Source organism: Pezoporus occidentalis, unplaced genomic scaffold (assembly GCF_034315485.1).
Source record: "Pezoporus occidentalis ecotype Australia unplaced genomic scaffold, CSIRO_AGI_Poc_V1 ctg97, whole genome shotgun sequence".
Lineage (NCBI taxonomy): Eukaryota > Metazoa > Chordata > Aves > Psittaciformes > Psittacidae > Pezoporus > Pezoporus occidentalis.
The window spans coordinates 2,320,814-2,342,091 of NW_026916336.1; the positions used below are offsets into that span (position 1 = coordinate 2,320,814).

At 40.6% G+C, this 21,278-nt stretch overlaps 1 protein-coding gene and 1 long non-coding RNA gene across 20 annotated transcripts in view; one reads left to right on the top strand and one right to left on the bottom strand.

Moving 5' to 3' along the window:
- Positions 1-340: 340 nt before the first annotated feature.
- LOC134157557 (uncharacterized) lies at positions 341-5,574 on the bottom strand. Its single transcript, XR_009962365.1, has 3 exons — positions 5,460-5,574; positions 2,115-2,241; positions 341-1,444 (listed from the first exon to the last, which is right to left on the bottom strand). It is a non-coding gene; the product is annotated as an uncharacterized LOC134157557 (long non-coding RNA).
- Positions 4,874-21,278, top strand: part of GIGYF2 (GRB10 interacting GYF protein 2) — a 75,587-nt gene continuing 59,182 nt past the window's right edge. For 16 of the 19 annotated variants that reach the window (XM_062606594.1, XM_062606598.1, XM_062606604.1 and 13 more), the window contains exons 1-3: positions 4,874-5,013; positions 17,436-17,515; positions 19,919-20,048. In XM_062606594.1, coding sequence (XP_062462578.1) covers positions 17,475-17,515; positions 19,919-20,048 — 171 coding nt within the window. In that variant the 5' untranslated portion in view covers positions 4,874-5,013; positions 17,436-17,474. Of the gene's footprint in view, positions 5,014-5,575; positions 5,713-6,025; positions 6,053-16,566; positions 16,592-17,435; positions 17,516-19,918; positions 20,049-21,278 lie in introns of those variants that run through there. The other 3 variants (XM_062606595.1, XM_062606596.1, XM_062606597.1) reach the window with 3 other exon arrangements.

Here is a 21,278-nt window from a genome sequence, read left to right on the forward strand (position 1 = left end):
CTTCTGTGCAGCAGTTCTGGGGTAAAAAGCCCTAATGTTTGCAATTCCTCAGAAAGGGACGTGGCTGTTTAAACATTTGAAATACTGCCCACTGCTAAATGCTGACATCTGAAGGTTTTCAGCCTTCCATTTTCTTAAAATAGCCACTGTCTCAGCTGTGGTAGTGCCCCAGCTGGGATCTAGGCAGGTTGCTTCAGCTATGTTTCTCTTAGCATTTTCTCCTCCTGCATTTGTAGAAAGGAGGGAGGGAGTACATGGACATCTGAAAATGGGTCCAAGCATCTTGTTCCTACTGTTGCTGATGTGCTAACCACTGACCACTGGCACGGTCAATTTGGGAAAAGGGAGGGTGTGCTTAGGAGGAGGTTTAACAATGCATCATTTCAGGTATAGTCCAGTGGTGAAATGGAATATGTGAATAATTTATCCAGTGTGACTCCTACTCTGCATTGTCAGCAGTTGATGCTGTGTGTCTGTGGGCCATTGGGTCTCAGAGGTGAGTTAAAATCAGGATGAAGGCTCCTTAGTCTCTGCTTCCAAGGAAAACTGCAACACTGCAGCTTTTTATTTTCTTCTTCCCACTGCTCACTTGTGCTGTTTTGCACGTGCAGCTGTGTGAGGAGTCGGGGACAGCAGGAGGAGAGGGTGGGAAAAGGGCTTGCAGTGGTTTTATTCCAATAGATGCCGGTCAACTCCAGTTGACAAACTTCAATAAGGAAGTGAGCAAAGTGTGGTATTTGTGTTTAGCTCCAATAGGTGCTGTTAGCTGCAGCTTTCATTCAGTGCAATGAACAGTAAGTGGTTTTGGGTGTGCATTTATTTTGAATTTAGCTTTGCAAAAATTGACACTGGGAAATTAATTGGGTTCTAAATTGCTTTGTTTTGCTGGCAATTATTGAATAACAATGTCATTAGATTATGCAAAAGTACTTAAAATTGCTTAGCAAAACCTCCCATCTAATACTTACTGCCTGACAATACTTAATTGTATTTACCTATAATTAGCCTATACGATCCTTGATCCTCTGACCTTTCAGGCCTGATGTCACCACAGGTGGTTCTTAAAGGTCGTGGCAATCCCAACTCTTTACTGATACCTGCTGGTGCATCAATGCTGCTCTGGCATTCCTGACATGCCCCAAGTGGCACTAAGTAGAGAAGGCTGATTAAAAGCCTGTTGTGCTTTTGGGTTTTTCCTGAAGAGAAAAAGACTTGCCTCAAGTCACTGATCTCCTAGAATGGGAACTCCAGATGGTCGTTGATCCCTCGAGGGTTTTTGTTTAAAGTTTCCCAGAGTAGAAGATGTACGGTAGAGAAGTCACTAGCACTTCAGCCAGCACTGAGGATGGCTTTAGCCTGTGTGGATATACAGATCACAGTGTGTTTCTCAATGACACTTCTGTCATAGGCATTGTTGTTGGCTTCAGGGGACAGTGTTTGTTGCCTAAAAAGCACAGTGTAAACACGGTCAGGAGAGAAAGGGAAACAGTATGATCAGGTTCTTCCTGGCTTAGGGTTCAGGGTTTGTCTGTGAGGATTAAGGTGACCAAATCATATTTTAACCTTATGGGAGCATCCAAATAAATTCCTTCCAAGATGGATTGGAGTAACTGAAGTGCTTTATTGTTGCCTTTCAAACTCGGCTTGTCACATGGGTGAAAGATCTTAAAATAACTGTGTTGCAGAACGAGCAGTGTGTTTGCGGTAATGTCTTTTAAGCCATCTGAGGGTGATGGATGTGTTGAAGTGACTGACTTGAAAAACCTACAGTTGGATGTTCACCTGCCTGCCTTTGTCTGTTGCTTTTATTATTTTTAGGGATATGCCAGAGGACATGGAAAAATGGGCTGTTGGGAAGACAATGACACTTCTTAGACAAAATCCCTGATATTTTGACAAACAGGGAAGCCACTTTTCCAAATAACAAAAAGTGGGGGTGACAAGGGGAAACATGACAGACTGCTGCATCTTCTGGGCTGCTTTATGCCATTGTTTACCAGTTCAAGGCTGTGCTCTGTTTGTTGTTCCACTGTTGTAGTAAAGGAGGCAAGCTAAGGTGGGTGAAAGCAATGGGTCAATGAGGAACTTTTTAGTCTGTTAGGAATGCCTCTTACTTGTATGTGGGGTTTTAACAGTGAGGATGAATTGGCATGGAAAGCCAGGGCTCTGAAGTACATTATGTTCTCAGTATCCAGAGTAGCTGCTGGGGTATTTCATTCCTACCTTGTATCAGCTGAAGTCCTGTAATTGAAACATGTAGGAATTTACCCCCACGGGTACAGCACTGAACTTTTATGACAGTCTCCCTGTTCTGTTTGAATGAGTGTTGTGGAGGATTTAAGATGCATCTGCTATTACCAACCCCCAGAAACTCATCCAAGTTTCCTTAAGGTATTTTACAAAAATGCCAAGTTCTGCAAATGAGGCATGCTTCAGACACTCTTGATTTCTTTTGTCTCAGTAATACAATGCTTGTGCTAACTGGGATAAAAAGTTTCCCGCAAGTGCTAAACTTCCCGCATCTCAGAAGAAGCTTGTCTTAGAACATGTGAAAACGTTTTTGAGTCCTCAGACTCGTGTTTGGTGAGTAGAGTAACAAGGTGCAGCCATTTCTACAGTGAAATTAGAAGTTCTTACTGAGGGCTTCAAAGACAGTGCTGCCTCTCTCCCTCCCCACACCATTATTAGTTATTGCGTCAAGCTGTGTGACAACAGCCAGGGGGATCAAATGCAGCTTATCACAGGCCAGCCTTTTGCTAAAGGGAGCTTTGCTTTTACATGCCAGCCTCCCTAAAGGAGGAGTTCAACTCTTAAGTTTTTTGGGTGAAGTAGTCCTGTGTTGTTCTAAGCTAAAAACAAGCCCCAAGAATTAGAGGCTTTCAACCCGTTTGCTCAGAAGAATTGCTTGTGTTCACTGTTGCATCAGTTTTGGCTGGTATTCAGTGCACAATGACAAGTATTTATTCACCTAGAAGGAAAGGGAGAAAGCTACATGGACTGTGGCAGAAATCACAACTGGAGTGAAATTGTTTCAGCTGAAAATGGTTATAACTTCAATAGCGCATAACAGACAAGAATAGTTTTTTAGGCTGAAGGAACCACATGGGGCTATTCTGCATCATAGACTAATATGGGTTTGAGGACTAAAAATAAGACAGTTATGTTTAGCAAAAAAAAAAAAATTGAGCTTGTTATTTTCCCCATCAGGAAACTCAGAGTCAAAATATGTGCACCTAATGCCCTTTTTCTGTCAGTGTCAGCATCCTCCTTCCCAGCTGTATCCCACAGCAGCATACCTGCAGGGCTCCTCTGGTGCAGGGGTGAGAGTGGGTTTGACCCTCTCACACCAGGGATAATGCATGAGCTTAAAACAGGGTTGCTTCCCAGAGGTAAGGAAGATTTCTATGGCCTTGTAGTGACACCAGTAAAGCTGAGTTACCTACATGCAAGCTAATGGGAGAGAAACAGTAAGGCTGCAGGTGGGAGATTATACCTTGAGAAAGATGTCCACTGTATGGAAAAGGGCTTGGAGTATTGTGTGTGTTTGCTTAGAGCTTTAAAAAATCCTTAATATCTACAGGTGTGGATAATTACGGAACTTCCTGCATGTGTACCAAAGACATTGCAACCAACCCTGAAAGAACTGAAGTTAGAAAGTGCTATACTTCTATACAAGTGCATTGATACTAAGACCAATAAGCAACATTGCTAAGGGCCTTTGAAGGAAATTCCGTACAAGCTTTTCTTGATCACCGTAATGGGGTCAAAATTCATGACCAAATGGAAAACTATTTGAGACATTTTTATAGTGATACCAAAGTTTTGTCATGGCTTAGAGGGCAGAGTGTGAAAAGCACTATGTCTCTTGAATCAGTTTTGTGTTATAAGCAGAAACTTTCCGTGAAGTCTCTAAATGGAATAAGTATAGGAAATTAAAACCATTAATTTATAATTGTGTACCTGTATAGCAAAACATTGCAGGCCTAGACCTGTGTCAAAATAGCAAGTTTAATAGTTGGGTGATCAAATTGGGTTTGGTGGGGGTAGTTTGGGGGTGGGGTGTTTTTTTATTATTATTATTATTTTCTTAATATTGTTACTCATTTCTCTAACTTCTGTCTTGAAAGAAACCCATGAAGAGCAAAATCAGGCTATAGTAATTTTCTTTTGGGGAGAAGTCACTAGCATGTGATTGGGTAATATGAAATCTTAAATGGCATTAGTGATGCACAGTAGATTTAAGAGGATAGCAGGGGAATGCATTTAGGCGAGAGCCTTTTATGCTATTCTTTGTCTCTGCTACCACTGCTAACCCCTCAGCAGTGTGCCTTGGATCTAGTAGTGATCTTTGAATGGAGGAAGCTTTGACGGTGAAACAGCTTGTAAACCAGGATTCCTTTTGGCTGAGGTTGTCTGTACTGATATCTAACTCCTGCTATGGGGCTTGGAGCACGCTGCTCTAGTGGAAGGTGTCCCTGCCCGTGGCAAGGGGGTGGGATTGGATGAGCTTCAAGGTCCCTTCCACCCAAACCACTCTGATTCCATGGCGACGCGCGCTGCTGCAGCAGGGGGCAGTAATTTACCTCAGCGGCAGAGGCGCTTGACACCAAGCGGTCCGTTTGAGCCCAGGCTGGAGGCTGAGGCACTCATTTAGGTGCCCGGGGGCACCCGCTGCTCCGGTAGAGGAGGCAGGGCGGGAGGAGCAGCCGGTCTCACGGCCGCCGGCGCACCGCGGGAGGCTGCAGTGCGCCACTCCCTCCGGCTGGGGGCGCCCGCTTTCCCGAGGGAGTGAGGGGCGCTGTGCGCGCAGCTGCGGCGCCGTCACGCGGGCGGGGTCGGGGTGCGGGGGGGAGCAGAAAAGGAGCACCGTCGCCCATCCGGGTTCTCCGCGGCGGAGGCAGATGGGCGGGGCCTTGCCTCACGTGACGTTGCGTGGCGGCGCGACCGCCATCTTGTGTTGTTGGGGCTGAGGAGTCGCTGTGGTCGTGAGGGACTCTCCGTCCGGGAGCGCAGGTAACGCCGTCTCGTCGGCTCCCTGCCCCCGGCACCGTCTCGGCCGCTCCCGCAGCCTCGCTGCCTCTGCGCTCCCACCGCTATCGCCGCGTTCCCCCGCCTGTGGGAGCGGGTCTAGGCCGCGCGCCGAGCACCGGCCTTGCCGGCAGCTCCAGTCCGCCGCGGATGCCGCAGCCCCGAGGCGCCTCGCGGCCTACCGGGAGGCGAGGCTCTCTCGGTCTGGCGGTGAGGGGCACGTCCGGAGAGGCTCCCCTGCGCTCCAGGCGATGGGCTTTTGAGGGGCTGCTTGGGCCTAACCCTGCTTGGGGGTGTGGGCCTTGTCCTCTCCATGCGGCTTCTTGGCAGCGGAGGACGGTGCCTGTCAGGCGACGGCTGGGTGCTCGCGGCTTCTCACTCCCCGCGGGGCTGGCACCTGTGTCCCCGGCGGTGTCTCCCCTCACACTGACCCTTGTGAACTCGCCCGTCCACTCGCAGCCCAGGGGAAGCTGGCCTGTGCTCCGGCAGCGCTCGCATTGAAGCCGCTGTGTGCCCTGCTGCGAGCACGCCCAACCCTGTCACAGGCTGAGGAAGGAGGGAGCTCATCGAGCATTCGAGCCTTCCCCCCATCCCCCAGGCAGCAGGGTGTTGGGAGCAGCAATGACCAGCAGTGTTTGACTGCAGAGGCCTTGGCAGGCTGAAGAGAACATCGATCAGGATTGTGTACGTTTGGTATTGATCCAAGACAAGTAGTTTCAGTGTCAACAAAGCAGTCTCCGCTTTTTCAGTTCTGTGTAATTGCGCTTTAAAGTGGGACAAGTAGTAGGCTGAAAGGAGATGCTGCCAAGTAGTACTTCTGGAATAAAACCTGTATTTTCCCCAGTAACCTTCAGCGCCACGTTCTTGCTTTGCTGCTGTAATGGTTTATCTCTTGTTGTCGTTCTTAAGTGTCTGTTTTCTTGGGTGGGAGGGGAAAAAATTCTGGTTGTGTTTTTCTGTCTAACTTCTTGTTGCTCATTCTGTTTTCTTGCTTCAGGAGCTGACTTGGGCAAGTTCCTGGAAAGTACGTGTGAATTCTTTTTTTTCCCTTCCCCATAAGTGCTTGTTGCTTTTGTTCTTAAGAAACTTTTTAATGAACACAGATTAATTTGCTGCTTTGTGAATAGGAGTTTTAGTAGATGCACAGTGTGATAATTGGGAACCTTTGTGAACAAAATTGGTTGCAGTTGTCACTAATAAAAGCTTTGCTCTGGTATTTTTGAGCTCTGCTATTGGGTGTTGTCTCCAATAGATAATAAGAGTTTTAGTATTACAAGATACTAGAATGTTTGCCATTAACTTGAATAGGAATCCTTTGAACAGTTAGCTGATGCTGCAGTGAAAATGTGTACCCTGATCAGTCTGGGGGGTATCAACAGAAAAGGAGTGTCCATTGCCCCTTCTCCACCATCTTCATTCCCTAGGCTCATGTGTTTCTACAAGTTAACTGATGTCAAGGGTCACATGTGGAAGTGTTAACTTCTTACTGAATGTGATAAAAACCAAGTTTCTCTCTAATGGACAGCTATATTAAAAAGGAGTCAGAGATTTATCCATGGGAATTGAATGTCACTTCAAGCACGACTCTTGTGTTGAGACTTCAATAGCCCCTTTTCAATATCTGACAACATTGTGTATAAATGCTAGGTTTTCATAATGATTCCAAGAGCTGCTCGGGCTCTTGCTGGCTCTGGATACATGAGGATACATGAATGTGCAGGTGGATACCTTGTCACTGTGTTTCTCTTAGGACCTTTTCTGAATGGTTAAAGCAAGAGCATAGAACTAAAATGCAAAGTAATTATGTTGCAGTGATGATTTGTTTCACAGGGTGATTAAATAATAATTTGATACCACAGTAAAAACTTGGACTCTTGCAGATCCTCTCTTCACTACAGATGCTGATCTTAAGAGGACTGTGAAATAGGAATATCTGGAGATACTCCTGTTAGTGCGTTTTTTTTCTTGCCTTCCTAAAACATATAGTAAATGAAAAATGCAATCTTTATGTTGATGCAGGTAGAAAAAAAAACTTGTAAGTAGAGACTTGAGTGCTTTACAGCTAACTTAATTTTCTCAACTGTTTTGCTGCTTGATTGAGGAAAAGACTGTGTGTAAAACAGAAGTACAAACAAGATGATTTTTATTTTTTATTTTTTTTTTTTTTTTAGGGAGTTTAGACTAAGCATCATTGTGTCACTTCTCCTATGCTTGCTGTCTCCAAAGGCCAGTTGCCTAAATGTAGTTCTGTCACAAACTGGAGTTTCTTATACCTGAAAACGAGAAGAAGGTTGGCAGCTCTTTTAAGATCTATAGGTACTTATTTTTTAAGACCCCCTCACCTAGTTGTCAGTCATATGGAACATCTGACTGGGGCAGCTGACTGGCTGAAGAGGTGCTACCTGCCTCTGCTGAAGGTTCTTTCTGTTTAAACATAGAAGGGAAACACAGGTTCATAGTAATTGATGAAGGTGAGACAGGTACCTGACCATGGTCTTTTCTTGCTTCTCTGCTTCTTCCTTTAAAGTAATTCAAGGCTCCAGCTTTTTTGTGTGTGTTTGAAGTACCAAGAATCTGAAATCTGATTCTGCCCACTTCTGTCTGATCTTGTGAGTTCAAGTAATTACCAAATATATGTTTAGTACTTTTCATTTAGGTTTTTAAAATTCCTTCTTAGGGCTTTTAAGGTATGATTTTATGTCTTCTCATAGTCTGATGTAGAAATAAGTTCCTTTTCCTAGCATTTTTTTTTCCTCATTTTTCTGTGTTGTTTTTTATTTTCCCTCTTCTCAGTGCTTCTGCTCAAAGATGACTGGAGATAAGCTATATTTAATTCATGATTATAGATAGAGCTATGAGCACTGTAAAAAAGAGCAGAGCAATAAAATTTCTGCTCACAAGTGTAAATGCACAGGCCTGATCTGCCTTCTCCTTTCTACATAGCTTACCATTGGATGCTTTGATAAGGGGAAACTCTTCTCTCTGTTACTGAAGAAGTGTTTGTGTTGAAAGGGACTCTGTGTGGTTTTCTCATCCATTTATTTTAATTCAGAGAGTGACATTTGAAAGTCTAGGTGTGTAAAATGCTGCAGGGGTGATGGTATTTGGTTTTACAGGAACAAAGTCAATTTTCACCCCAGCTTAGCCTCTCTTTTCTTCTGTTCCAGTCAACTCCTGAACATTTGTGTTTGCACAAATGATCTCGCTTGAAAATTGTCAGAACTGAGAAATCTTAGCAAGTGTATTCAAGGTGTATGTAAGTTATGAATGGAATGAAGAAGAATTAAATGTTTTAAATTATAAGGTCTATACAACATTGGTCCTCTTGTGGTTGCTGGTAGCATGTATATGTGTGTATATATGTATATAAAATCATGTAATTTATCATAGTGATGTTTAGTCTTTTAGCTCAGATAGTGATGGGGGATGGTAACAGACTGAGGTCTTTCATTTGCTTTGTTAGTAGGTGAGGTTGCCACAGTGTGTTGATCACAAAATGGTCCACTTCTCTTTTTTGTAGAGGGAGGGCTGCCAGTCCATTTCTCCCTAAGGTGGTTAAACATTCCTTGAATATGGAAACTGTAGCAATGGCTTGATGTGTGTGCAGGGAAACTAGGCTGCCACTGAAGTTCATATGTCCCTCTTGCGTTTTGTTTTCTTTAGGGATGGAGAGGATGCACAGAATTGTTTTGATGCATCTGAGGTTTTTCATCAAGAATGAAATCCGAGTGTGTGTTTTCAGGAGTTCACCTCTCCTGTAGTCCTTACAGCTTGTAATATATAGAAGCTGGATGTCCAGACCAGGAGTGTGGAGAAAACCAGAAGGGATAACAGGAGCTTTATAGAGGCACTAGAGTCTATAGGTCAATGAGAAATTCTGATGGACATCTAGAAAATTTCTGTTAAATGCTGCCTTGTTGACAGTGTCTTTGAGATCATTTATTGTGCTTTATGTGAGGGCTTTTTTTTTCTCTCAGTTAAAACTGTGCATTATGATTTTTGTCTCTTCTGCCATATATTTTAAAAAAGGCAGATAAGAAAGAATGATTACTTGATGCCTTCAACAGTGGGTCTTGAATTTGTCATTATAAACTGGTAAATGAGCCTATGTATAACATGTCAGGAAAATAAATGGTTGGAAAAATGCTTGTATGCTAAATAGGTGTTATTACAGTGAAAGCAAGCATGATGCATTGCATTTGTGAAGGTAATATTTTGTTACAAGTGTTTGGTCCTTTTTATTTAGTAGAGGAATACTTGTTTCTAATTGTGGCTACTATGCAATAATTATTCTTTTCTTTCCTCCTCTTGTCATTGACAACAAATTTAAATACTTTGTGTTCTTATGATGAAGGTACTGGTTTGTGTGACCATGAGATTCAGAGGGTATAGATGTCCATGTGTGGATAAGATTGGGTAAAAGCAGATTTGTGGTCTGTGTATGGTGTCGTGAGCCAGGTCAGATTGGAAGAAACAGAAGGAAAGAAGATGCTGTGCACTGTAAAAAATTTCTTTGGGTGAACTTTTACAATGGTGAATGGATAGGTTGATTTATGTAACTTCAGACTTGGAGTCAGAATGTCATGTGGCAAAGAGCTGGCATGACTGGCAGGTAATGGATGTATGAGCAGTTTTGGGTTTTGTAAACCATATGTGGTAGGACCTGAGGATGATTTGGGTTGGAAGAAACCAGACTTTGGTAGTTGTTTGCTCCGGCCTCCTGCTCAAAGCAGGGCTGATGTTAGTGTTAAACTGAATAATACGTGTGATAGAAAGTGGGTGAGGCTGATCATGGAAGTAGCATATGACAAGGTTTTTAAGTAAAAGCTTCTAACAACTGGTTTAATAAACTGGAGGCTCAGTTCAACTATGATTAAAACCAGTGGAAGCTTTACATTAGGCTAAGTTAATGCTGAATCATCTGTATATGTAATTTTCTCTATTTATACTAGGCTAGTACTAAGGCAGGATCACATCATCACAAGTCAGCTTACAAAGAGGTGACTCTTAGATCAAAACAAGTGACTATCTTTAGCAATAGTAACATAAAGAGAAAAAAGTGATAAGCTATTAAAAAGCGTTGTAATTCATATGTAGTAACAAGTTACCTTCTGACTTACTGGTTGATGAACATATGTAACCTGATTCATGCGCTAATTCTCTTTAAGACCTTTTATTAGGCAATTTCTCAGTATTGAGTATTTGCTTCCTTAAGTATAGGACATTTCAGAACCTTATGAGTAAGAAACCTGAAAGAAGGGGTGGGGGGAGAGCATTTCTACAAACCCCAAAGAAAGTGCTTATGTAAATGACATTTAAAAACAAAACCAGAAAACTTCACAACAACACATATCTGTTCATTCAATTAATGTTTTCAATGAAGGTAGTCTGAAACTTTGTTCTGCCGCTTTGAATAGATGTATGGTCTGTATAATGTGTGTGATGAGTGCGAGAGAGGTGCAGCAGCGTGATTTTTGGTTGCATTCATGTAGTCTGGCTACTGGCCTTGTTGAGGAGCAGGTCAGCATCCTGACCTCTAACGTCTTGTGGAATGCACACACTAAATATTTACCTACCAGCAAATTTTGGATGTACAGGGTAGAGAGATGTGGAAGTGATTTTTCAGTTGGGAAACAAGAATGCTGGCAGGATTTGGAATGAGAAGTGGTTTGTGTTCCAGCCAGTGGCAGGGCCAAGGGTGTGGTCCCCTGACTGCTTGGAACTTAATCGCTGGTGTCTGGCTTTGGCTGGAAGTCTTGTAATAAAGGTGGAGGTCACACTGCTTTCTTGTGGAGAAACTGGGGAAAGCTTTCAGTTCTTGTTTTCAGGTGAAGCAAGAAGTGGATAGCTTTCTAACCACCCAGTTCACAATAGTAGGTAGGAAAGGAGGAAAACATCTGGAATTGTGGTATTTCATGTTCCTTTATCTTTATTGGATTTTGTTAGGTGTGCACATCTCCCTAGTTTCTTTTGTCATCCTATCCCAGAAGAGTTTCAGTGCCTAGTTCTTGTGTTTGTCATTCTTGACTGTGGTGTAACATGTTGCAAGCTGCAGCGCTCCATGAAGCTTTAGATGGATCTATATGAAGTGAGTAGAGGGATATCAGTTTAGTATTGCCATTTGGGAAAGTCATAGGCAATTTTTAATCAAAAACTGCTGAGAGATCAAAAGACTTTTGCAATGATTTGAGACAGGAAGGTTAGAAGACTTTCGGAGATCTGAAAATGTAACTGTGATATTAGAGGTGTAGTTTCTGGAGAAGTGGATGGTTTAGACACTGTTCCCTTAGGAAAAACTTCCTCTTGGCATGTGAAAAGGCCTTGAAAAATTTACCGCCTTTTGTCAGGATAAAGGCTTGGTGAGCCAGAAGGGCCTATTGTATACCATCTTGTGTAATGGGACTAATGGATTTTTTTTTCCGATTAATTTTTTGTTTAAACTAGAACATACTTTTTAGAAAACCATTTAGTGTTCACCTGAAAACAACTTACTTTATCTCTAAATGTCTTGCTTCAGTCCCTTCACTGAATAAGCTTGGGTCTTCAGCCTTTTTTACCTGCATGATAATGTACAGACTGAGAATGATAATTTAATGTTTCTCAGAGCTCAGTAAATAGAGTTTTAGTGTGGAGGGGTTGTTCTTTGTTTTGTTTTTTCCCCCACTGTAAGGAGTATCTATCACGTTCAGTTTTTGAACACCTGATTTATCTTGCCTTTGTTGGACAACATAACAGGACCCAGCAACCCAAGATCCACTCTAGATTTACTCTATATTTCCTTATTTCTGTGTTCGGTATTTAGATCTTTAGTCAAAATTGCATCATATGTTCCTTTTCAGCTGATTAACATCCTAAATCTCAGACTGCTTTCAGGACCGTGCTTGTCCAGAGTAGCTGTATATCACCTATGTTTTCTGCTTGTGAATCTTCTGATTGTATGCTTGGCCTTGTTAAATGCAACCTGTTATACTGGACCTAATAAGTGAATAACTTGTAATGGTATTGTTGATGTGTCATTTTCATTCTTTACCATATCCGTATTTGTCATCCTCAGGTTTTATAAATTTTGTGGGCCAGTGTGACAGATTCTAGAAAAAGTAGAAGATAGCTTCTGGGGTTGTCTCCCGGTTTGGGAATATTTTGCCTTCTGAGATGTCTTGTAGATTTGTTAGAAGGTTAAAAAACCAATAGGTTGTGATGATTTGGGACTTTTCATGTGGTTCTGAATGATTTTGCCTGTTCTAGCATTCTACTTAATTGGAATGTCCTGCAGAAGTTAAAATGTATTTTGTCTACTTGCCTGAGCAATGAATTACAAACTATTTTTTGATTAAATGTGTTCCCTAACTCCATGTTGGCTGGTCTTAATTATGTTAGTGTCCTTTAATCAGTCTTGTCTGCTTTAGCCAATGATTAGTGTCAAATGTAGTGTAGCCACCTGAGTCATCCTGTTTACCACTGTACTTAAAAGGTGGCTTGCATATAGTGCTGAGTGTTCTTTAATATTTCAAGAATTAGAGAAAATCAGTGTTAATTATTCAATCAACCTGTTAATTTTCTTTTAAAACACAGTTACTGGCTCTGAAATTAGCTCTAATAGCAGCCTGGAGAAGGTGAAGTTTTATTATCTTGATGTAATGGTAGTGTTGCCTGATGAAATACTGCTGTTAAATTCCTGTTCCAAATTTATTTAAGGAGAACCCAGTTCCTTGCACTTAAATTTGCTCATGTTAAATTTCTGTTGTGTTCTTTGATTCTCACAATTTTCAGACAATTTCTAGACTAGAAAGGCTGTTTGAAACCTACAGTAGCAACAGAACTAGCTTGAAAGGAAGGGATATTTTTCTATATAAACACCTCTGATCATACAGGAGACTGCTTCATAATAAGGTAGCTGTGTATAGGAAGGATCAGTGGTATATCTTTTTTCCAAGGTTTAGGTTTTTCAAAGTTAATAAAAAACCGAAGCAAGCACCAGCCTCAGAGCTATAAACTGTAGTCACAGTCCAAATTTTATATATTTATATATATATATATATATGTTTTTTGGGTTGTGGTTTTTTTTTTTGTTGTGTGGTTGTTGGTTTTTTTTGTCTTTTGGAAAGATTAGATGGGCAGCGCTGAACACAGTCATTGCCTAAGAGCTCAGCTTGGGATGCTAGGAATCAGGTTATCTCCATCCAAATCAGCAAAACATCTTGGCTAGACAGATTGCCATGTGGTACAAGCTGACAGAATTCTCTAATAGAAATGTAGGAATTTACCACTGCCTAAAAATCTGTTGTGTAAAACTTGAGGTTGGGCAAAGTCTGGAAAACATGGCAGTTCAGATTTTTCTTTTTGCCTATCTGTTTTAAAAGGCTAAAGCTTGTGACCAGAATGTGCCACAGTAATTCTAGAGCTTCCTTAGATTTTTTTTTATTTTTTATTTAACGGAAACATCATCTTATTTTAACACATAAATTTAGCTGGTAGAATCAAGTTCCAGCTTATGTCTGAGGCAGATATTACTGAGAGCTTTAATAGATTTGTCAGGTACTAAATAGTAAGCTTTAAAAAAAAAATTAAAAACCCATGAGCTTGGTAAACAACCTTTGTACCTAAAGCAAACCAATGAAATAAGTTGAGTGTTGCTGACAGCAACTTCTGCACCTGTAATATTACCTGTTAATTGTGAGTGAAAGCCACTTAAAGGCTTAATGTTATTGGATTACACTTTGTGTCTGTTCAGAGGATGGACTTCTGACTTCCGAAGTCCTAAGCTGCTGATAGAATAGAGAGGATATTTCTTCCCTTGCCAGTCCACAGGCTAATGGTGGGATTGATGTGATTTCTTCTCTTTCCAGTCCTTGATGCTGATAGTGGGTTGGTACAACCCCAGGAAAATGGGGTCCCAGTTCCAGTTTATGAAGTAATTCCCCTTTTTTTCCCAAATATACAATAAAACTGCAAGTATTTGTAGGGTTGCACTGGCACTTTGATCAAGGATCGCTCTGATTTGAAGAAAACGTTGGAGAAAAGGTTCCTTTTTGAAGGACTGGTGGAAAGTCCTCAGGTAGCATTTTTGCCTAAGCAGTGGTGCTGTTTGGACACTGTCAAACATGGCTTCATTTTCTTTCTTCACCTTGAGGCTGTCCCTGTGTGCTCTTTCCCATATAAAATCTGCGGCTGTGCAGATCCCTCAATCAGTAGCCATTAATTTGTAGAAAATCCTGATTTACAAAGCTAGCAGTTCAGAAGGGGGCATTTCCCTCATCAAATGATGTCAAGGAGGAAATGTGTTAGGTATGTATTGTGATTTGGCATCCTTGATTAATAAGGGGCAGCATAGATCAGAAAGACCGAAATTAACATTTTGGTTATTTCTGTTGAAGTTTAGAGCCTAAGGAAGCTATCTAGATAATAAGCATCTATCATGATATAAATCATGCCTTCTACTTGGTCAAAAGAGTTAAATTTATGAGCTGATCATCCATTCCCTTCCATTAATTCCTCACCCTTTTTCTTGCTCCACCCTGACTCTTCATTCTCATGATGTAAGTGCTGAATAGTCCACCCCAGCTTGCCTTTCCGGTTAGTACAGCTTCTCCTTTGCACACCAGCTGTGTGTGTTATGCAGTTTCTGTCAGAGGTTCCTCTCCAGTTTGTCTTCTATGCTCTCATCTTCAGGCTGCTGCTTTGTGAACCAGCAAAAACAGCACATGGTTTCTGCTTTCCATGTCTTGTCTGCTCTGACATGGCTAAGTGTACTCTTGCACACACACAGTCTGGTGTTCTTGAACTTCTCTTTCCTGTTCCTCTGACCCCTTCCTCCCAAATTGTTACCTGTTTCCAGGGTGTCTCCTTTCCAAAGGTTTTCTCTCAGCCTTACTTGTAATGTCTCTTTCATGCGTGTTTTGTTTCTAGGTAATGTTGCCTGTAATGAGTAAATTCATCTGTTAAACCTACTCAAATAATACACAGTTCATTTTTTTCCTTTTTTTTATTGTTCATCTACAATTCATCCATTTACAGGTTGTCTCGCTTTCAGTTCAAAATTCATACAGGCAAAACTTCTAGGGAGGAAGTAACTTCACTGAATGCAATCTGAATCTTACCTGAATCCTCTTTCACAGAAGAGGAAGCCAGCAAAGAGTTCCCAAAACAAACTGTGATGTCCAAAATGAGGGACAAGGAAAACCAATTTTCAGTTCAGTGGGATGAGATTAGCAGGCTTTGAGTATGCTTGTAGATAATAAAGTGCTTAGGAATCTAGTAGAGAAAGATGACACAGCATCCTCAGGCTTTGGGAAGGAAACCTAGAGATGCTGAAGAGGGTGGGGCTCAGTGGTTCCAAAACTAGTAAGCTGCTTGATCTTAACTGGTTTTTAGAGCTTTATCCTTGCATCTGATGCTTTTCAGCTGTATTTTCATTGCAGTTTACCACAAAAGGGCTAGCCTTTTTAGTATTACTGATACTAAGCTAGCTTTGATGTTAGAAGCAAAAGATCCCAGGTGATCCACATGGGTTGATGTGAAAACTCTTCCTCCCTGCCACTCTCCAGCGGAAGGATTACAGGCATTGTAGGAAGTGAAGGGACAGTCATCCAACTAAGGCTAGTAGGAATTGTGTTAGAGGCTTGTCTCTCCTGAAGTGTGCATGCTGGTTTGCTCGAGTTGCCCCACAGTATTTTCACATCTTCTGTAGGTACCTAACCTTGTCTTTTGGTTTTTAGAATAATGAATTGATATGCCATGAACATTCTAATGAGCTGTTGGCTGCTTCAAAAAGGCAACCCAAATCAGACCAGAATCAAATTAGGCGTGTGCGAATGGCTGGATGTTTTCTGTATTAGCTTTTGGCTAATGAATCCCATTTCATTATTTAGGGTTATTATGAAAATCAAAATATGATTTATATATAAATTACATTGTATATGGAGGGGAAAAAAGTTAATGTGGCATATAGTAAAAATGCATGGGCCAAATGTTGTTTGGTAGGTTTAGGCTGCAGAGAGTTTCACAAATATTTGTAATCTTATGCCCCAAAAGATTTGGGTAAAATCTGCTCAAGCAGTTTTAGTGTGTTTTGGGTTTTTCTCATTTTCTAGCTTTCAGGGTGCTTGTTATTATTTTATTTTCTAACTTAAATGTCATTACTTCAATAGTGCATATATATTTTATATATATAAAAAAAATGGAAAAAAACAGCTCCTTTTTTGTCTTTTTCTTTTCTTCAGTCACTAATGCCCTTTCCATTTCTATCCCCCCACATTTTATTTCTCTCATCCGTCACCTTTTCATGCAAAGTATAAACAAATTCATGGAACTCCTTATTTAGCCCTTGTTCTGATATGGCAAAGCTCCCTACCAAACATGTATTTTTATGGGTTCTTGAAGGCTAATCAACCAGTTTATGTAGGTGATGCCTCAAATCCTTTTTTGTTTGGGCTTTGGCTACAGTGTGCTTGATTTTAAAAAACAACAAAACCCCTTCCTTTGCAGAACTGGACTTTGCCATTGCTGGAAGAAAAGAGGAGCTGTATTTTCTTACTGCAAAAGACACTTAAAAACTGCCTGGGCTGTACATGGCTCTCATAGACAAAACTTCATAGCCTTCCCTTAGTCTTGTTCTTTCTCTCCAGTATGGCTTCATGTGCTGTATCCCTAGAGTCTTGGTATATAGGAACTTGGCCTGACCTTCACTAGCACTTGCAGGACCTTGACTAACAGGAATTAAAGTAGCTGAACTCTCAAGTTGTGTGTTTTTTTTTCTTAATAAAACCAAGAATGAGAGAAACTCTCTCATCTGCCTGCAGATCTAGGAGGATGTCACAGCACTGGATGTACTCGGTCTTTAGAGGGCTTATTTTCAAGAATGAGTAGTAGAGATTTCTTGAATACTGTGCCACTCAACTGGCAAATCTTTCTTGCTGTAATTCTAGTGGGGCTTTTATCCTCTTGTAATTGTCAGGAAGCTGCAATTCTCTTAATTAAGCATTACTGTTCTTGCAGAAGAGGATTATGCATCAAATTCTCCATGTTTGGTTGTCTTGCAGTCACTGGCTTGAAAAGGGACTGTTAATACAAATTCTTTCTTCAAATGCTCTGATCCAGGTTAAGAAGGAAATCTGGGGAAGCGATCTTGATGCAGTTACTCCTGTATTAGTAAATTAATCTGTGTTGAAGAGTTGAAATGGATCTCTTAAAAAAAACCTACCCCAAAATCCAAAAAAAAAAAAAACAAATACAACCCCCCCCAACCCCATAATAAATAAATAAATTCCACATGGTCAGTTGTGTTTTTTTGTTTTTTGTTTTTTTCCCTACTTCTTTGCATGGCCAGGTGTGCTTTTGTATTGTGAAAAAAATCATGAAGGACTGTATTAATTAATCAGTTTTCATAGAAATCGTTTTTTATTTTTCAGATTCACGCTTCTTATAAAAGAGGAATATAACAGGAAAAAATGGCAGCAGAAACTCAGACACTTAACTTTGGGCCTGAATGGTGAGTTTTTCTGTTTTGCGACTCTGGAACCTTGTCTAAAACTAAAAAAGATGATTATGAATTTCTGTCCTTTGGGACTGAATTGCTCATATCCCACTCAGTCTTACGATGTCTTTGTTCCACACTGCTTCACCTCAGTCCGTGGCCAGTGACTGAGAGCAGTATTTACTTTTTTAGTGTACTATAGAGTATATGTGGTATACTTAGTATATATATGTTTGGTATATATAAATATTACTTTTTAATTGGCATTGTGTATGAAATTAGTTGGGTTTCATGTTACGGTAAATGTATAACATTCACATGGCCACCAAGTATCTGAGGGAGGAACGATGTTTATGATCCATGAGGCATGATCTTGTGTCAGCTGTTAGCTTTCCAGCTTGTCTGACATGCATTGTTCTGACTTTTGATAAAGAGTAATTGCACAGATGTGGTTATTGTTCAGTATTTGTTCCAGTTTCGTGTTAAAGTGTTGGTGGCTGCAATTATAAGAGTTCTGGATGGTGTGGTTTCTGAAGAGTGATGTGATCCTTACATGTGTAAACGGGAGTGTGGAGTGGTTATAGGAATATAGAATTGCTGCAGAGCATGTGGTAAAATTATTACCAGAGTAACATAGTCATTGTTGCTGACATATTTGTGTATACAATATACAAAAATTGGAGAGTATTTAACAAAGAAGCAAGACATGATTTGTGGCCTGGGAAACAATGAGAGAGCTCAGTCTATTTTGTTAGATTGAAAGGAGGTTAAAGAATGACTTTATCACTCTCTATAAATACACCCACCAGGTAGATATCTTATGCTGGAGTGCTCTTTGGTGTAGGAGACGGACAGGATTAGATCCATTGATGGATGGAAGCCCAAGTTACATTAATAAAAAGAAGGGGGAAGGTAACTCTAAAAAAGACACGTATCTTAACAGTAACTTGATTGCTGCGTCATAGTGAGGGGACTTTAGTCTCCACTTAGTTTAAAGAATAAGTTAGATTGTGTATGAAAGTATATACTAAAGTGAGTTACTAGATTTTTACAGGAATAACAAGATTCTGTAATTTATAGTTATTATTTTGGGTTGCAGTATATTCGTGTCTGTCATGTTTACTGCTTTATCACTTAATAGTGAAATTGAGAGTCACGTTTCATCTGGATTGGAGCTGAACATACATAGCACTGAGCTGTCAAATCGATTGAGTAATGCTTCCCCAGTTATTGTTTGAAAGTGGCAGGCGAAGAAGCTGCCACTGGGTGGCACCAAACTAAAAAAATAAGACAAACGTTTGACTTGCAAATTGTTGTTCTTTAAACAGAAAGGAAAAAATAAATCAAAGCATCTTTTGATAATTAGGTGAAAGGTAGCCTCGGAATCAGTGTTTTATCTTAGAGAACCTTTCTTTTGAAAGGTTTTGTGATTGTTGAGGAGCATCTTCATTGTTTTCCTTGTCTGAGATGAACATCAAGGAGAATGTAGGGAAACGGTCTGGGTTTTGTTTCTTGCCATGCATCCTTTTGTAAAACATAGCTCAAAGCTTCAAAATACAGGGGGTTTGGGTAGCTGAGGAAAGGATTATATAGAATGAGACTAATCCACATGTAAAGTGAGAATCATATCATAGAACTAGAAGATGTTAACTGCAGGAAGTCAAGTTGCTTATCTGTGTGGGGGGGAACCAAACTTAATAGCATATTTATCTATTGCCGTAAGATATGTTACTTCTTTGAACGTCTCTGAAGTGAGGTGTGGCTGTATTTTGTCTTTTTTTATTGAGACACTAAGCTAAGTGATGTATGCATGCTCTGAAAAATGCCATTAATTTTAAGTTCTGGAAGAGGAATGTGGAGTACAGTAGGATTCCAGAGACACGAGAGGCAACCTTATTGCAAAATTTACTGTACTAAGCTGTTTGTTAGACTTTATGGAACATCTGAATAAACTTTTTCATAGGTCAGTGCTAGCCACACTGTCCCTGGTGGGGTAAGAATTTTTCTTGTCAAAAGGAAGCTGTTGTCCTTAATATCTGTGGAAGATTTATAACTGAAATTTGTGCAGTGTAAATAGCTTAGTCAAGGCTTTAGGTGTGCAGCTGGTTTGTTATATAGTCAACATAAGAGTTAGGGGATGAGCAATTCCTTGACGTGCGCATGGGAATGTGTGGTTGGTTTTGTTTTTGTTTTCCTTTCCCTCCTCTCTCCTGGCTGTGGGAAAAGTGAGGGAAGCTCTTTTATTCTTCTTGTTGAAGCACTAAGTGTTAGAGTTTTGAAGTTAGACTGTTAATATCTCTACTTTCAGTGCTGTATTTATTTCATTTGTCAAATCTGTAAATGTGCAGAGGGATGATAACATGGGTGAGAACATGTTCTTCTTAATTCAGTAGTCATTGCTTTTCTGCTTTATTTTAGGCTGCGAGCTTTGTCTAGTGGTGGGAGCGTGACATCCCCTCCTCTGTCTCCGGCTTTGCCAAAGTACAAACTAGCAGACTATCGCTATGGGAGAGAAGAAATGTTGGCACTTTTTCTAAAGGATAATAAGGTGAGCAGGAAGAGGAAAAAGGTCTGATGTGTGTGTGCCTAATGACAGTCTTGTGATTATGGTCAGTTATTTGTATTTTGTGCTTATGGACAAAGAAATTGGGTATCCCGTGGCAAAGATCAGAGGAGTTCTGATTGTGGTGTTTGTTTTTTTTTTTGTGTGTGGGTGCTTATTTGTTCCCACTCATGTTTGATTCTTTTTGCTACTTTAGCAGCAACTTTCTGTATCCCTGAGAACAAAACAACCTGATTGCCATATTCAGTCCCACTGCCACAGATGACTGAGGGTTAAAGTCTCCTTGCAGCTGTGAAGATTTGCTTGCCTCAGTAGGGTTTTTTTTTTTTAATACAGTGTGAAATAGTTATTTGGTTCAGCTTGAAAGGCAATAAATCATATTAGCAGATTCATCTGAAAAAGGCAAGAACTGCCCATTTGTCTTGACCTAAGGCAGTTCACTTCAGCATGTAAGCAGTTCACTTCTCTGGGTCTAAAGGACACAAATACCGTCTAACACATGTAATACAGAAGAGCAGTGTAGAAAGTCAGGAACTTCCTTCTGGTTTAATTTCAAACAAAGGTTCTTAGTGATACAGAAGTCATGTTTCAGAGGGTGTTTCAGGCAAAAGATTCATATATTCTGCATTTGTAAACCCTAGGTTATTCTGTAGATGGTGACAGGTTGGTTTATTGTTGCAGCAGGCATAAAGTGACTTGGAAGTCTGAATTCCTCTCAGAGCCTTACCCTTGAGTCAGGGAGGGACTACAAGAAATTATGTCAGGTTGTGCCTTTAGCTTTGCATGTAGATGTGCACACTTACCTCTTTTTTTTTTTTACCCTAACGTGACTGTGCTGACATTTTCATATAGTGCTGGGAGCTCTTCATTGCTTGTACACAGGTTCAAGGATGTTGAATGTCAAAGATTTTTTTTAAAGTTAAATGTGTTACAGCTTAAAGCCATGTTTTAATGGGCAGAATTATCCTGTTCTGCTTTGAGAAGCTGTGATTTAATCATTGATGTTATGCTTCAATAAGTCAGCCTGCCAGAAGTTGTTTTTTACAATTTATGTGTGTTATATCACATGATGATAAGACCTCCACAGCTGATTCGGAGCAACCTGTTAATACCCTGTGTTACAGGAAGCTCTCTGATGGTTATGAGTGGTCCAAAAGAGTATTTTCTGCGTTTGCCAGAAGGATGTTATTATTAAATGAGTATATCCTGCTTTCA